Raw genomic sequence first — 15,722 nt, forward strand, 5'->3', positions numbered from 1 at the left:
AATTTTGTTTTACTGATTGATTATACATTGTAGACAAGTCATATATAGTTGGATGGATCTAACTAAAATTCTGATTCTGATACATAGCTGAATTCAGTAATAACATCTTTCAATATGATATTTGTGAGTCACAAGAGAGAATTAAACAGTATGAAGAATGAAAATGGTTTTACATAGACCACAGCATTACTAGTATTCACCCAGATAGATTGTGGAGGTAATCAATCAACACTTGCATACAAATAGGTGAAACACACCAAGTATGATCACATTAGGTAGATTTGTGTATCTTCAGGGTTATGTGATTTATGAAGTAAGCAATGTTATTCAGTGAGCCATCACAGATAATGGATCAGACACACTTTAATCCATATTAATTACATTGTGAATTTAACTCTTATCAGCCTTCAGGAAATCAAGTCATAGATGTCTCTATTTTCTTCAATTTCAGTAATGTATCCTGCATATGCAAAATGGGTGCAGTCCCACAGAGACCTGCCCATCAGGCTCAACCAGTGGTGCAATGTGGTGGTAGGTGCACAGTGCTTTGGTTTGCCATTGTTTCTCAGGTTCTGTGGCTTTGTAGAACACACTTTCTTTCCTTTGAACGTGAAAGAAAGTATTTTGGATCACAATAATTAGTTTCGATTATATATCATGTAAAGTTGCTAATAAAAATCACTGTATTTCCTGTGCTGACCAGCTTTGTCCGCTCATCTTGCAGCGCTGGGAGTTCAAACACCCACAGCCTTTCCTTCGCACTCGGGAGTTCCTGTGGCAGGAGGGGCACAGTGCCTTTGCCACCTTTGAGGAGGCAGCTGACGAGGTAGGAACGGTCCTCTACTATGCTCCTGTTTTAGGCCCAGCTTTTTATTGTGTGGCTTATGCTGTGTAAAACCTGTTTGGAAATAGAAAGCTAATTCAAGAGTAAACAAATTTAAAAAGGTGTTTATTGGGCCAGGTGTGATGGTGCACTCATTTAATCCTAGCACTAAGGAGGTAGAGGCAGGAGGATCTCTTTGAGTTCTACAGTGTGGCCTACAAATCCAGGACGGTCAGGGCTTGTTACACTGAGAAACCCTGGCTCAAAAAACAAAACAACCCAAACCAGACAAACAAAAATACCAACAAAAAACTGCTTATTGAAATTTTACTAGTAAATTTAGTATTTCAAATTTTTGTATGATAAACAGTTAAGACTTTAGTTTGTAGCAAAATTATAGTTATATGATTATTTTCTAATGTTTTTTATTCTGATTACTGTATATTGCTCAAGAATTTTTTTCTACATTCCAAATTTATATACACTTAAATGTTACTCAGCTGATTACTTTTTTGTTGAATATTTTTCTTAAGTCTCACATTGGCTTCTTTAGCCTTCCCATAAGGTTATTGTTTGAAGTACTTTTTCACATACAATTTGAGATAGTATAGATTGGCAAGCCTACATGAATAAACATGCTGTAAATGTTGTTGTAGGTTTTACAGATCCTTGAATTATATGCTCGAGTATATGAAGAGCTCTTGGCCATCCCTGTTGTGAGAGGAAGAAAGACTGAAAAGGAGAAGTTTGCAGGAGGAGACTATACAACCACACTAGAAGCCTTCATATCCGCCAGCGGACGTGCTATCCAGGTACTCTGGCTACATGGTGACTGTGAGCACAGCCCATGGCAGTTACAGCAGTTATAGCAGTTCTGCCACTTTATTAGTATTTGGCCAACCAATATAGAAAACAGTACTAAGGTTTTAAAAATAAAATCACCAGTGTGTGATCTAGTAATGCCTCTCCCAGTGGCGACATCACTTGGTAAAAATCAATCCACAATCCACAGAATATTTAGCCATAAAAGGAATTAATTTTGTCATTTGCAGAACCATAGATGAAATTAGAAATGCTTGTGTTAGGTGAAATAAACCAGGTACTGTTGCATGATTCTAATTGTATATTAACTCTATGCAAGTGACTGTATATAACGTGATAATAGACTTGTGTTTAGTTAGATGTTGGAGAGCTGTGAGTTGCCCAGTAGGCATTACGTTTCAGTTCCATGGAAGCAGAGTGTTACTCTGGCTAATGTCCTGGCAGACACCTGCAATCCCAGCTCTCTGAGGATCTTGACACTGTAGCCAGTGGGAGCTACATAGTAAGAACACTGCCTTTTGGGGATTGGGGGCATCTGCCCTGTTGGTGTACAGGAGGGTAACTATCAAGAGTAATGCAGTGTGTGTTTTTCAAAATGGTCAAAGAAAGGATTTTGAAGGTTTTTTTTTTTTTAACAGAAAGAAATGAAGGATTCTTGAGATAAGTTAACCTGATTTAAACATTATAAAATGTGTGTGTTGCCTCATTATGTTGACTTTAAAGGGAATAAAAAAATAATTTCTGGGGATGCAGTACAGTGCTTTTCTAGTGTGCATGGAGCCCTAGGTTTAATCACCAATACTCCATTAAACTGGGCATCATGGTGGTACGTGTAACTCACAAGTGCAGGCAAGAGGATCAAGTATTTGAGGCTCCTCTCAGCTCCATAGTGAGCTCTGCATCCGTATGACTCTGAGGCCTTCCCCAAACCCCGGGGAAGGGAGGAGGAGAGAAGACAGCAGCGGAGGAGAGCAGTATGCGTGTCCTCTGGGACATCAGCGGCTGGCTTTTGAGTTCCTGGGGCAAAACCGTGTGTTGGTTTTTAACTATTCCTGCTCTCTTGTCATGTCAGTCCTACTTGTATTTTAAGCATTAATGTCAGAAAACTAGGTAAAACAGTACATGTAGTGACATTCTAAAGTATGTGTTCTTGTAGTAATTATCTTCAAAGGCATAATAGTTTAAAATTAAAGTCCGTGTTTCTTTATTTTAGGGAGCAACATCACATCATTTAGGCCAGAATTTCTCCAAAATGTGTGAAATAGTTTTTGAAGATCCCAAGACACCAGGAGAAAAGCAGTTTGCATATCAGTGCTCCTGGGGCCTGACAACTCGGACGATCGGCGTGATGGTCATGGTCCACGGGGACAATATGGGCCTAGTGCTGCCACCCCGCGTAGCGTCTGTCCAGGTAAGGGAAGGGTTCCTGCTCTTTCTTTCTTCTGTAAGGTTATAGACCACGTTTACAAAGGAAGCTTGAACGGGTAGAGTTCTCTGATACTGAAATAATAGAAAATTTAGCCTAGGCAACTAAATTGTGAAAATATGTGTACATTTGTACGCATTTATTCTCTGAAAAATTGCCTGAAGAATTTTTTAAAAATTACTTCGTTGAAAACTTTTAAATTTTTCATTAGATTTATTCATTTTATTTTCTGTGTGAGTGTTTTGTCTGCTTGTATGTCTAAGGACCACATGCATCAGAGGGTGTTGAATCCCATAGAACTGGAGTTAGACATGGTTGTGAACTACCATGCAGATGTTCTTAATTGCAGAACCATCTCTCTAGCACTAAAACTTTTTTTAGAAATAATTTTTGGATATTATTTAGAATTCCTTAAACAAAACATTAAAAGTTTTGTTAAAGGAAAGTTAAAAGTAAAAGTTAAAAGTATTAATAAGTGATATTTAACTATTTAATACATGTTGGAGACAGAAAAATTCACATAGATTTATTTGTGATAAGATTCAGTTATTGAAAAGCAGACTGAGGAATGTGTTAGCAATAAAACAGTTTGTGCAGGATCCCTGAGAAGGAAATGTCTGCAACAAACCTCTAAACCAGACTGGAAAGCTGTTAGTACCAGCTTTCTGTGGTCACCAGTAAAAGATCTGGGGCTGGAGAGATGGCTCAGTGAGTAAGATAGCTACTACTGCTCTCACAGAGGACCCAGGTGTGGTTTTCTGTGCCCACATCCCGCAGTTTATAGCCTCCTTTGATGCTAGCTTCAGGGGCGGTCCAGTGCTTTTAGCCACACTGAGTACATGGTATATGGTAGACACATCTTTAATTCTAAAACATTAGAGTAGGGGCAGGAAGATCTCTGAATTCTAGGCCAGCCTGGTCTATATGCTGAGTTTTGAGAGACCAGTCAAGGCTGCATAGTGAGATTCTGTCTCAGAGAGAGAGACCCTAGTAAGCTATAGGAAAATATGCCCTTGTTCTCTTAATATAGACTTAAATACCTAAACTCTTTTTACCAAGAAATATGTGGAGAGATGGAAGACCATGTTTCAAAGGAAAGTAGAAATTTGGAGATGTAGCCAAAATGACAGAGAGATGAAGAACTAGTCTTCCCAGGGGTGATAAAAAGAAGAGTAAGGAGATTCCAGTGCTTCTCAGACGCCACTGGAGGTGCACAAAACACCAGGTCAGGTGACCTCAGCTGTCATCACAAACAAACAGTGACAGAAAGCAGCTACCCTAAAGGAGAAGGAAGGGCGTGACTTACTGCACACTGGGAGATTAAGAAGGGCCTAGTAGGCCACAGACTTGGAAGAGTGGGCCAGAGGAGGATGATAAGAAAGAGGATGGAAGTGGAGAGGAAATATGACTGTCTTATACTGTGCACTCAGGCAATTGTACTGCAAGTACGACATTAATGTGCAGCTCAACACTGATATCACTATAATACTGCAGGTTTCCACACAGCTCATGAAAGTCTTTGTAGAAAAAGTGCTTTTAAAACAACATAAGGGCTGGGCGGTGGTGTCGCACGCCTGTAATCCCAGCACTTGGGAGGCAGGGGCAGGCGGATTTCTGAATTTCTGAGTTCGAGGCCAGCCTGGTCTACAGAGTGAGTTCCAGGACAGCCAGGACTATACAGAGAAACCCTATCTCAAAAAACAAAACAAAAACAACAACATACGGTGTAGCATTTCAAGAAGTTACTAGGTACAGTTAGATTTTTTAAGCCCTTTGATGTTGGATATTATTTAATATTTAATAGCTTTTGTTGGCATAGTTTTGTTTTTAATATAGTGTCCCAGCAGTAAACTCTTTAGGAATTCCTGTTGGTAGAATGCTTTGGATATATTTAGGATGCCACCTCTTGTAGAATTTTGTTTTGTTTTGTTCTGTTCTATTTAAAGATTTATTTATATAACTAAATGTGTGTGCGTACATGCATGCCTAAGTGTATGTCCATGCATCACATGTATATTGGAACACTCTAAGGTCAGAAGAGGAGTTGGACATTCCCCCTTCACACCCCTGGAGTTATTAACTTAGGGTTGTAAGCCACAGTGTGGGTCCTGGGAACCAAGCCAGTTACTGCAAGAGCAATAAATGTTCTTAACTACTGAGCCATCTCTCCAGTACCATGTTTTTAATTGTAGTAAAACCACATGTATTTAAAAGATCATTGCAGATTTAACTTAAGTAAGGTTCATTATTGTAGGATCTAGATGATTCATTATTGTCGATGTCATTATGTGTATGTGGTGTGTCTTTGGCTGGACTCTAGGTGGTAGTCATTCCCTGTGGAATCACAAATGCCCTGTCTGAAGAAGACAGAGAGGCATTGATGGCAAAATGCAATGAGTACAGAAGGAGGCTGCTTGGCGCTAACATCCGAGTCCGAGTCGATCTACGAGACAACTACTCCCCAGGCTGGAAGTTCAATCACTGGGAACTCAAGGTATGCCGGAATCCTGTTGGATAAATCTAGATTTCTGCAAATGTAAGCAATATTTGTTGCCTTCCCTTATTTATAGTTATAAGTTCTTCACTTAAACTAAGTCTGAATACAGTTCATACTGTGTAACAGGTTTCTAGAGTCTGTGTTTGTTAAACTAATTTCTGTAGTGGTTCACAGAGAATAGCCTGGTGGGAGAATACCTAGTGTGTGCTTGGCCTGTCTTTGATACACAGCACTGTGCCTTGTCTCCCTAAAGTTTTGTGGAAACTGGTTCTTATGTTAGAATAAAATGATCTTGAGGTGTGTGTTTATAGTAAGTAAGCCTCATGTGGGCATGTTGCAGTGCTTGTCTGGAGTTCAGTCATTGGTGGAGTGAGGTGTCTGTGAGGATGGAGTCCTCAGTGTCTAGTCCACCTGGGCGCACATCCACTCGTTTTCACCTCTGCAGACAAAGCCTATAGAATTCTGGCTTCATGTTTTTGATATATTTTCACTTACTGCATAGCTTCATTATTAGGTAATATATACCCTTAGTTTCATTTTATAAACCTTTAACATTTACCTTTTTTTTTCCCCCAATGGCTATGATAGGGCTTTTACCTCAGTCTGGAAGTTAGGAGTCAAATAAATGTATACCAGCTTACATTATAGGAGCAGTGTGGGCCATGCCCTCAGATGGTCGCTGGGATCTTAAGAGTGGGTGCTTGATTTGTTGGGGTTTTCATAATCAACCATCTCACATTACCAAGCACCAGTGTTTATCATCTTACTCTAAAATGGCTACTAAGGTCACCCTGTGCTGGAGTTAGTCCCAGTGCTGACCCTGTTTCTCTTGTGTGTCATCCTTCTTCACATGTTCCCGTACCTTCAGGAAAGAACCAGCAGCTACTTCTTTAAGCCAGTTTATGTGTGGTTACAGAATGTTAAAGGAGAAACTGTTGCTGTTAGCATAATCAAAATTAATTTAAAATGTCATCTATTTCTGAATCCCCCCACTTCCCTTTCCTTTTTTCTTCTCTTCTGTTCTGTGAGAGTCAAGTAGGCTTGCTAGCATTCTCCTCAGTTTTCCTTTGGCTTTGACTTGAGTACTGCTGAGCAGCTGTAAAATAGACACACACACACACACACACACACACACACACACCTCCCTTGATTTGCAGTGTCAGAGTCCTTAAGTAGTTTTAAAGGTTCTTTCAAGTTTAAGACCTACTGTTTTCAGATAGGGTTCCAGACCCTACAAATCTACAAATGCAAGGTCTCCTTGGACCCCCTCAGAGATAGATCAAAGTGCGTAAGACTTGAATATGTAGGAGTCTTACACTGTCATGTAGCTATTTCTTAAGTTCCCTGATGGAAATCTCAAACTTTATCCCAAAGCCAGCAATCTAAGCAGCACTTAGTAACTCTGTCAGCTATCCTTAACCTACAGTAACAAGAATCTGAGGTGAGGCCTGGTAAGCAGGGCTTTACCAAGCCCTGCAAGTGATTCTGATGCATTCTATAGTTCCAGCCAGAGTACAGGTTTACTAGGAATGAGTCTGGGATGTACCAGTGATGAAGCCCCTCAGTGTCTGTGGCATGTCTTTGGTTTCAACATGGCTCTACTGCTCCATGTACTATGTGTCATTTGTGAGGAAGTGGGATTTATAGTAGATGAAGCCATGATATAGTCTGTATGCAACTTGAGATACACACGTGCAATTTTAACTGTTTGTTTTGTTTTACAGGGAGTTCCAGTCAGACTTGAGGTAGGGCCACGTGATATGAAGAGCTGTCAATTTGTAGCAGTCAGACGAGATACTGGAGAGAAGCTGACAATTGCTGAAAAGGAGGCCGAGGCTAAACTGAAAGAGGTTTTGGAAGACATCCAACTTAACCTTTTCACAAGGTAGCTCTGTAGGTTCACTGTGTCTCCTTTCCTCAGTTTTCATCCAATGTTTGAGACACAGTGGGTCTGGGAATTACTACAACTGAAAGTAGCCCTGCCTCCAGTTCCCGGGCCACTTAATGTCTTATTCCATCTGTGCGCTGCACTGCAGCAGGCTTCCCTAAGTGTGTGTTCCCTGAGAAGCTATGCTGTCTGTGGACCAATGGGTTTACTCCAAACCCAGGCTTTTGTAGCATAAATGAGGGTTTAAGTCATTGGTTCCTAAGTGCCGGTACAGATTGATGGAACCCAGGAAGCTTTAGTAAACAGCAGCACTTTCCCTGAGATACTACTTACAGTGGTCTACAGAGAAGCCAGCAGCCATAGTGACAAGCTCCTTGAGATGGTGGGAGAGCTGACTCCCTGGTTCAGGGCTCAGTGGGTACTGTTCCTGCAGAGGACCTGAGTGTGGTTCCAGCAGCCACAACAGGCAACTCACAGCTTGCTGTAACTTCCAGCTCCAAGGAAATCCAAAGATGCTTCTGGACCTCTTGGACATACACATACACACACACACACACACACACACACACACACATCATAAAAATAAAATAAGTGGGATTGATGCCTCAGACAGCTAAGAGCACTTACCCACATCCTGTGTCAGAGGCCTCACAACTGCCTGCGACACCAGTTCCAGGGAATCTGATTTCTTCTTACAGCCTCTGTAGGAACCAGACACAGAGCAATCAGCCATTCACAAATGCACAAAAGTAAAAATCAATCAAAAAGAAAAAAGTAAAGCTCCTCCGGGGATATGAGTAGCCAAAGCTAGCAGCAGCTCTGGGTTGTTTTGGGAGAATGAGATAGTTGAGACATTGGGCTGGCCTAACTTACAAGAGGATTTTCCCCCCTCTGCCTACCTGAAACAGTGAGAGGAAGGCTACTATCACTAGGGATAGAAGCTTGCTCTAAAGTTGGGGAAGGTAGCCCATGTTATGTTTGTTCTTTGCTTTATACTACTCTGTGCCTAATACATAGTGGGTTTATTTATTGAGACAGGGTCTCACTATGTAGACCAGGCTAGGATCTCAAATTCATAGAGATCCACCTGTTGTCTCTGCTGCCTGAGGACTGGGACTAAAGGCATACACCCCCATTCCTGGCCACATGGGTCTCAGTAAATCTGACTGGGAGAGAATAAACTTATTTTAGCAGTACATTTGCTTGATTGAATGTTTCTATGCAGCAGTTTGCTGCTTTCTCTGGACTTATTTATAAAAGTGTCTTGAACAGTTAATTACTTTAGGATTTGCTTGGTCTAGATAGCAGGATATGTTTAAAGTCTCTGCACTGGGAATGGGAGTGTTGTGAGTGAGGTGTTGGAAAGCTGCCTGCCCTCGCTGCTCTCCGGTAGCTCTCTGTGATCAGGCTCCTGGAATTTGAGGTGCAGAGACTGCTGAACTTCATACCTAGAAATCCTGACTATGTAGTTTTAAGATAAATTTCCGTTTGACTGAGGTTTCTCTCCTGTGATTCATGTCGTGCCTCAGGTTGGAAAACCAGCATCATTAGTGACAGAAAAGCAGTTTTCTCTTGTTTTTGTTTTGTTTTGTTTATTTTTCTTCCCCTCCGATTGGTCATCTGTAGTAATAGAATCAGAGGCATTATAGGCATAGAAGTACATAGTATATACTTGATAGAAGACTTGAAGTAAAAGGTGACTGTGTGTGTGTGTGTGTTCACGTGGGTGCATGTTATTCACATGGAGGCCAGGGGTCCACCTTCAATACCTTTCTTGAGGTGCCATCCACTTTATATTTCTTGGGGCTGAGGTCTCTCACTGGATTGGAGCCTAGCAAGTCCCAGGCATCCTGGGATACAGCATGTACCATACATGAGGCTGGTTTTGTTATAGGTTCTATGAGCTGACCAGGTCCTCATGCTTAGAAAGGGACTGACCTATCTCTCCAAGCTCCACAGGGATAATTTTGTAAATTATTGTTGTGTATTTTGTTTTGTAGGAGATAGGGTCTCCTGTAGTTTGGATTGGCTTCAAACTTCAGGCTGGCCTTGGATTCCTGATTCCCCAGCTTTAGCCTCCCTAGCACTATCACTCCTGACTTAGCAGAAAAGTTCAGTCAGCAACTTTTTCATTTGCTTTCTCTCAATTTTGCACATAAGGTCCATATTGAATAATCCATACTTATTTTTTTCTTGACAATGTTTTTGGCTTTGTTTCTATAATTTTTCACTGATGTGCATGCTCATTATAAAAATGGGACATATGAGAGCAAAATTTCTTGTGGAAGCCATATCCAGGTAGAACTACCAGGAATATTCTGTGTGGGTTTTTTTTTTAATTTTTCTATATGAATATGGGAATATGACTCATTCTGGTTGTGTGAATTAAGATTGTAATGGTCAGTATGCATATATTTCACTTTTGGTTTCATTTTTGTCTTGTACAATTTTCAATATGCATTATAATACTTGCTTATAAATATAGGGCCTTTGAATAAGTCTCAATTCTATATATAATATTACTAAGGAAAAGCTGGACTAGGATAACAACTCATTGTTAAAAATAAAATAGCAATGCACACTGGTTCACATTTGATGCTTTATTGTACCAAGCATAAAGAAAATAATACACTGATTAATTTTACTGAATTGAGGACATAGCAGTGTAGATTTGTATTCTTGAGGTTTTCCCTCCTTCCACAGCACAGGCGCTCCTGTGTAGCCTAGACTGAAAGACATGAATCCTCCTGGTTATTTGCTAGATTCTGTGTTAGGGTTCATGATGTTCCTTGCACTGTGGTACATCCCAGCTTCCTTAATATCATCTGTAGTTAAAGAAGTCCTATATGAAGTAGACTAACCTGTTATGGCCAAGAAAAGACACAGGCCTGTGAACAGCTTGCCTGTTCTTACATGAAACTGAAGTTGGCCTACAAGTCTAGTGCTGTACTTTTCAGGAACTTATATCAATTCATTTTATTGGTTCTGTCGTCACCTGAAACTTAGGACAGACCAGATCACAGCCATGTCAAGGCAGTGCTGGTGGGTGAGGATGCAGGAACATGAATACTGTCTTCAAGCTTAGGGCGGGAATTTTTTTCCTACAAAAATATGACAGAACGGGGCAAAGAGGAAACAGGTTTGACTGACAGCTAGCCATCACTAAGAGTTCACAGGGTCTTAGACCTGAGATTCAGAAAAGAACAACTGTCTTTTTTTCCTTCATTACTACATGTGTGATTTTTGATGTAGATGGAAATCTTAACAAATATCTGAGACTCTTAATTGGAGCCAGGCATGGCAATTTACACCCAGTAATACTAGCTGAAGCAAGAGGACTATGTTCAGGCCAACCTGGGCTACATAGTAAGACCTGAGGTGACAGGAGTGTTGAATGGTGTAAAAATATCTTTTAATTTGTGTCTGTGTGTCTGCATGTGTTTCTGTGCTTTTCTTTGTTGTGATATATTCATACCTTCATGTTTCTATATCACTGCTACAGTGTTACTATCTATCCAATTTTGTAGTAGGGAAAAGTAGATGAGAAGGGTTTGGAAAATAACAAACTTCTTCAGGTGGTGCAAGGGGAGTCATGTTGTATACGTGACAAGCTTCCCTCACTCCAGGCTCAAGTGTGCTGCAAAAGGCGCTGGCTTATCTGTGGCTGCTGCTAGTAAGGAAGTAATTTTCAGTTACTGTTTCATTAAATCTTGTTTATCTTGAGATTTAAAAGAAACTGTCATATTTATAAGAAAAGTTACATATTTTGTGATTTATTTTGTTAGGGCTTCTGAAGACCTTAAAACTCACATGGTTGTATCTAATACATTGGAAGACTTTCAGAAGGCACTAGATTCTGGAAAGGTAAGAGACTTCCAAAAAAGTTTTCTTGGTTTTGTCTGTTTTCTTCGGGGTTAGGGATTGACCCCTAGGGTCTGACCCGTGTTGGCAGTGCTGCACCATTGTATGAGTATGCTTCTCCTACTCTAGTAAGTCCTATCTGAGAACTCTCTGGACTCACACTCTGTAGTAATCTCTCCTTTTTTTTGTTTTTTTTTTTGTTTGTTTGTTTGTTTGTTTGTTTGTTTTCAAGACAGGGTTTCTCTGTGTAGCCCTGGCTGTCCTGGAACTCACTCTATAGTCCAGGCTGGCCTCGAACTCAGAAATCCGCCTGCCTCTGCCTCTGCCTCTGCCTCTGCCTCTGCCTCTGCCTCTGCCTCCCAAGTGCTGGGATTAAAGGCTTACACCACCACCGCCCGGCAGTATTAATCTCTTAAGCCAGTCAATTCAAACAATTGTACATTATTCAGCTTCATATATTATTAGAGTGAATCACTTATGGACTTTAGTATTCTGGTATACGTGTTAAATATACAGATTACAAATGAGAAAACCACGGGCCAGAGTCTAAATAAATTAGCCCATAGAATTAGAGCTAGAAGTTAGACTTCTCTAACACAGCTTAATGTACTTCCTCTTCAGATTTTTAAAGATTTCTTGTTGAGAGTAAAAGACGGAGATTTTTACAGTGATAACCTAGAATATACCTTGTTCCGGGTGCTGAGGAGATGATCCCTCTCACTCTGCTGCTTTGAAAATAAACATTAAATAGATGATCTCAGAAATCCTATCTGATCCCTACCTCTTCAGCCTTTGGCTTTGGTTTATGTTTTTCTGACCTTTTTCCTTTCTGTATTCTATAATGTTCCCTTGAGTCATGCTGCATGCTTGTAATAGAAGACGAGAGGCCGCATGCCATTTCCTCTCCTCCTGTGCAGGGTGTTTATGCATTGCTTTCTCTTTGCTTTCTCGAGTTTTCCGTGAACATTGAGGGTTGGATCTAAGGCTTTGGCATGATAATGCTGGGCAGGCAGTTTATTACTAAGCTGTCGCTCCAGCGCATTCTTTTTATTTTGAGTAAAGGTCTCCGTAAATTGCCTAGGGTGACCCTTGAACCCACTGTATAGCCCAGGCAGCCCTTGAACTTGTAATCTTCCTGCTTCTCTCTCCTGAAGAGCTTGGGCAACAGCCTGATGCCACCAGCCTCCATTAATATTCAAATTACAAGTTCCATTTATTATAATGGTAGAATCAGTCACTTTTGTAGAACAGTTTATTAGAGAAATTACGTAGGCATTAATGTACCATATATATGATATATAAACAAACAAGATAATATAACAAGGTATTAGTGGGGATTTCTTTATTCTAATATTAGATAAATTACTGTGGGGATTTCACATTTTAAAGTGGAGCAGGGGTATTGTAGTTTCATGTTTAAAGAATACACCGGACAATAAATAGACTGTTATATTCAGCAGTCAGTGCCTTCTCTTCCCTTGCTCCATTAGGATTATCTCAGGTGTGCTGACTGACCATCAAACAACCTTTGAAAGGATCTTAGGAAGTTCAAGTTAGGTAAAACTCCGCTTGCTTCCTCTCTGCATGGTAAAGGGTTAGCGAGGCTAGTCAGCTCACTGACTTTCAAGCACGCTCTTCCTACTTTGACTTTAGTTTACTTGCTGGGATTATGGTGCTGGGGGCTGAATCTCGGGTTTCAGGCGTGCTAAGCAAGAGCCTTACCACTTGAACTACTTGGTATTCACAGTAAAGAGACAGGCTAGGCTTGAGGTCACTGGTGGGCTAGGCTGTCTTTGAACTCTGGATGTTCTTGCCTCAGCCCCTAAGTTGCTAGAATTATCTCCCTATACCACCAGGCTTTGCTAGAATATCAGTTTGTTTCATGTACTACAAGTAAGTATCATTTTATATATTACACAATTTTATAAATGTACTTTCTTCTACGTTTTGTTTAATAACAGTAAAGGCTTGCAGCTCCCATACAGGGAAGTGACTGCTTCTTTAGCTTAGGTCTTGGGACTTTTGTCTTCATTTTCATGGCACAAAGAATGTTTATATTAGAGCTAGTATGTATATATACGCCCCTGACCTCTGCCCTTTCCATCTGTTCCCAGGCCTTCAGGACACACCTAGAAATGTATTACTTCTGTAGTCTTAGAGGCAGTTGATCAGAATAGCCATTGATACATTTCAGAAGTTAGACTAGCGCAGTCACTGAGTAAGCATGAGAGACTTGATCATGTTTACTAGGTCCCAGGTTCATGGGAAGGCTTCGCAGAGGAACTTGTTATTTTGTCTTTGAGACACCACTGTATAGCTCAGGACTTAGAACTCTTTATTGCAGGCGAGCTCTTCATTTTCAGAATGTAGAACACTGATAATTCATGAAAAGTCGATGAGCAGCAGTGCTGCTGCCTCTGCTCTCACAAGCCTGCCCTTCCCTGTCACGTCTATTGCATGTGAGCATGCATGCCAGAGACACAGAGGGCAAAGAACAGCCTGGCAACAGTGCCTTCCCTCCACCCACTGTGTTCTCCTCTCCTCAGACAATGTAAGATTGAACTTACATTGTCTGGCTCGGTGGCAGACGCTCTCCCCTGGAGGCCAGGTCTCCATCCCTCTGCTCTTCTCTGTCTTCTCTGTTCCTTGTCTAGGTGTCTTCCCAGCATTGGCATTAGCAGTGCCTCTAGAGACCACATAATTGCTGTTGTAAGCAGTTCTCGTTTGGATATGAAGAATAGCTGGCCTGTTAAACATCAGGCTAGGGCTTTTCTCCCTCTGTCCCTTTCTTCTTCTCACCCTCCTTTCTGGGGCCTACTGTGGACTGAGCAGTGTCTGTGTGCATGCTGGGTAAACACTCTACCACTGAACTCATATCCTGTTCCTTTGTGTTTAACTTTTATTTTATTTTATTTAGAGATAGGCACGCTTGTACTTCCTTTGTATAGACCTTGTCAGACTTTGAACTCACCATCCTTATGCCTCTGCCTTAAGTCGCTGGGATTATAGGACAACCCATTTTCAAATAGGAAGTGAATTTCAGAATTCAAGTAAAAATACCAAGACTTGATTCTGTCCATTATTAACCAGTCCAAGGAAAATTGAAAGGTTGGTTTTTCCTGATTAAAAATGATTTTTGTCTTTTAATAAGCCTTTATACTTTAAAAGTTATTCACTTACTCCTGCCATGGTAGAAGCATGTGGAATCAACTGTGGCTTCCCTGTCTGTTAGCTGTTGTGGGTACATTACCTTGAAATCACTTAACTCTTAATTATTCCTTTCCTCCTCCTCACAGCCAGGCCTGTAGACCTGTGGGGACTACAGCAGTACACACCATGCCACAGCCAGTTACCCAGACACTTTAGTGTGTTGCACATGACCTGTGTCTAGTTTTATGAATGTAGATTTTGGATGGTGTAAAATACCATTCTTTGCTCTTTTGTGTACTTCTGAGCCAAGTTCCCAGTGTGTTTGTAAAGGTACCTTGCCCCCCCCCCCCCCAAAACCCTGGGACACCCAGCCCTTTTTCTTGAAAGGTGAAAAGAGAACTGAGGTACTTCTCCAGGAGCTATAACGGCAGAATGCTTTTCCTTTTCTTACTAGGTTGCACAGATTCCATTCTGTGGGGAAATTGACTGTGAGGACTGGATCAAAAAGACGACTGCCAGGTAAGTGTAACCCTGATTCCCTGCACAGAGAACGGCGCAGTGCACAGCAGGAGCGAACTTACTTCTGTCTCTTTAATTCCAGGGATCAGGATGTGGAACCTGGTGCTCCGTCCATGGGAGCCAAGAGTCTTTGCATTCCTTTCAACCCCCTGTGTGAGCTGAAGCCAGGAGCCATGTGTATCTGTGGCAAGAATCCCGCCAAGTTCTATACCTTGTTTGGTCGGAGTTACTGATGGATGAGACCGAAGCCTCTCTCCCGTCCGTTTTTAAAACCAGTGGTACCAGGATCTTCTCAGATGCAGTTTTTCTTTTTCATTTTTTAAAACTTCTAAAAAGGTCACAAGATAAACAGCTATTCTTATGCCTAAATTAACAGTGGAAAATACTTTTCTGTAAACAGCCAGGGTAATAAAAACCATGAACTAATTATATTTTATGTATTTGGTTCATCCTGCAATAGCAGAATTATACAAACAAGGATGGTCTTCGGAAGTCTACTAAATGCAGGGTAAGCTATGTGATTCTCAAGAAGCCGTCCTCACCTCAGAAAGAGTGCTATCCTCTTCATGTTTCCCTTTCCCATCTGCCCCACTATGACACCTCTCTCAGAGGTCACAAAGGACCAGCTGCAAGCCCAGCGTGCACATCTCATGCTGTGTCGTCGTCGTCGTGCCACACTGATGCTAAGGACCTCTGCCTGCTGTATACCCCACCCTAACCCTTTTCTTAGTAATGC

General features: G+C 41.2%; 1 protein-coding gene across 1 annotated transcript in view; it reads left to right on the top strand.

Moving 5' to 3' along the window:
• The window catches only part of Eprs1 (glutamyl-prolyl-tRNA synthetase 1), a 65,429-nt gene extending 50,012 nt beyond the window's left edge, over positions 1-15,417 (top strand). The window contains exons 24-32 of the mRNA XM_052199948.1: positions 452-531; positions 725-826; positions 1,480-1,635; positions 2,859-3,056; positions 5,392-5,565; positions 7,293-7,453; positions 11,242-11,320; positions 14,922-14,986; positions 15,069-15,417. Of these exons, the coding sequence (XP_052055908.1) occupies positions 452-531; positions 725-826; positions 1,480-1,635; positions 2,859-3,056; positions 5,392-5,565; positions 7,293-7,453; positions 11,242-11,320; positions 14,922-14,986; positions 15,069-15,219 (1,166 nt within the window). The 3' untranslated portion in view covers positions 15,220-15,417. The remainder of the gene's footprint in view (positions 1-451; positions 532-724; positions 827-1,479; positions 1,636-2,858; positions 3,057-5,391; positions 5,566-7,292; positions 7,454-11,241; positions 11,321-14,921; positions 14,987-15,068) is intronic.
• The last annotated feature ends 305 nt before the right edge of the window (positions 15,418-15,722 follow it).

Source organism: Apodemus sylvaticus, chromosome 12 (genome assembly GCF_947179515.1).
Source record: "Apodemus sylvaticus chromosome 12, mApoSyl1.1, whole genome shotgun sequence".
Taxonomy (NCBI): domain Eukaryota; kingdom Metazoa; phylum Chordata; class Mammalia; order Rodentia; family Muridae; genus Apodemus; species Apodemus sylvaticus.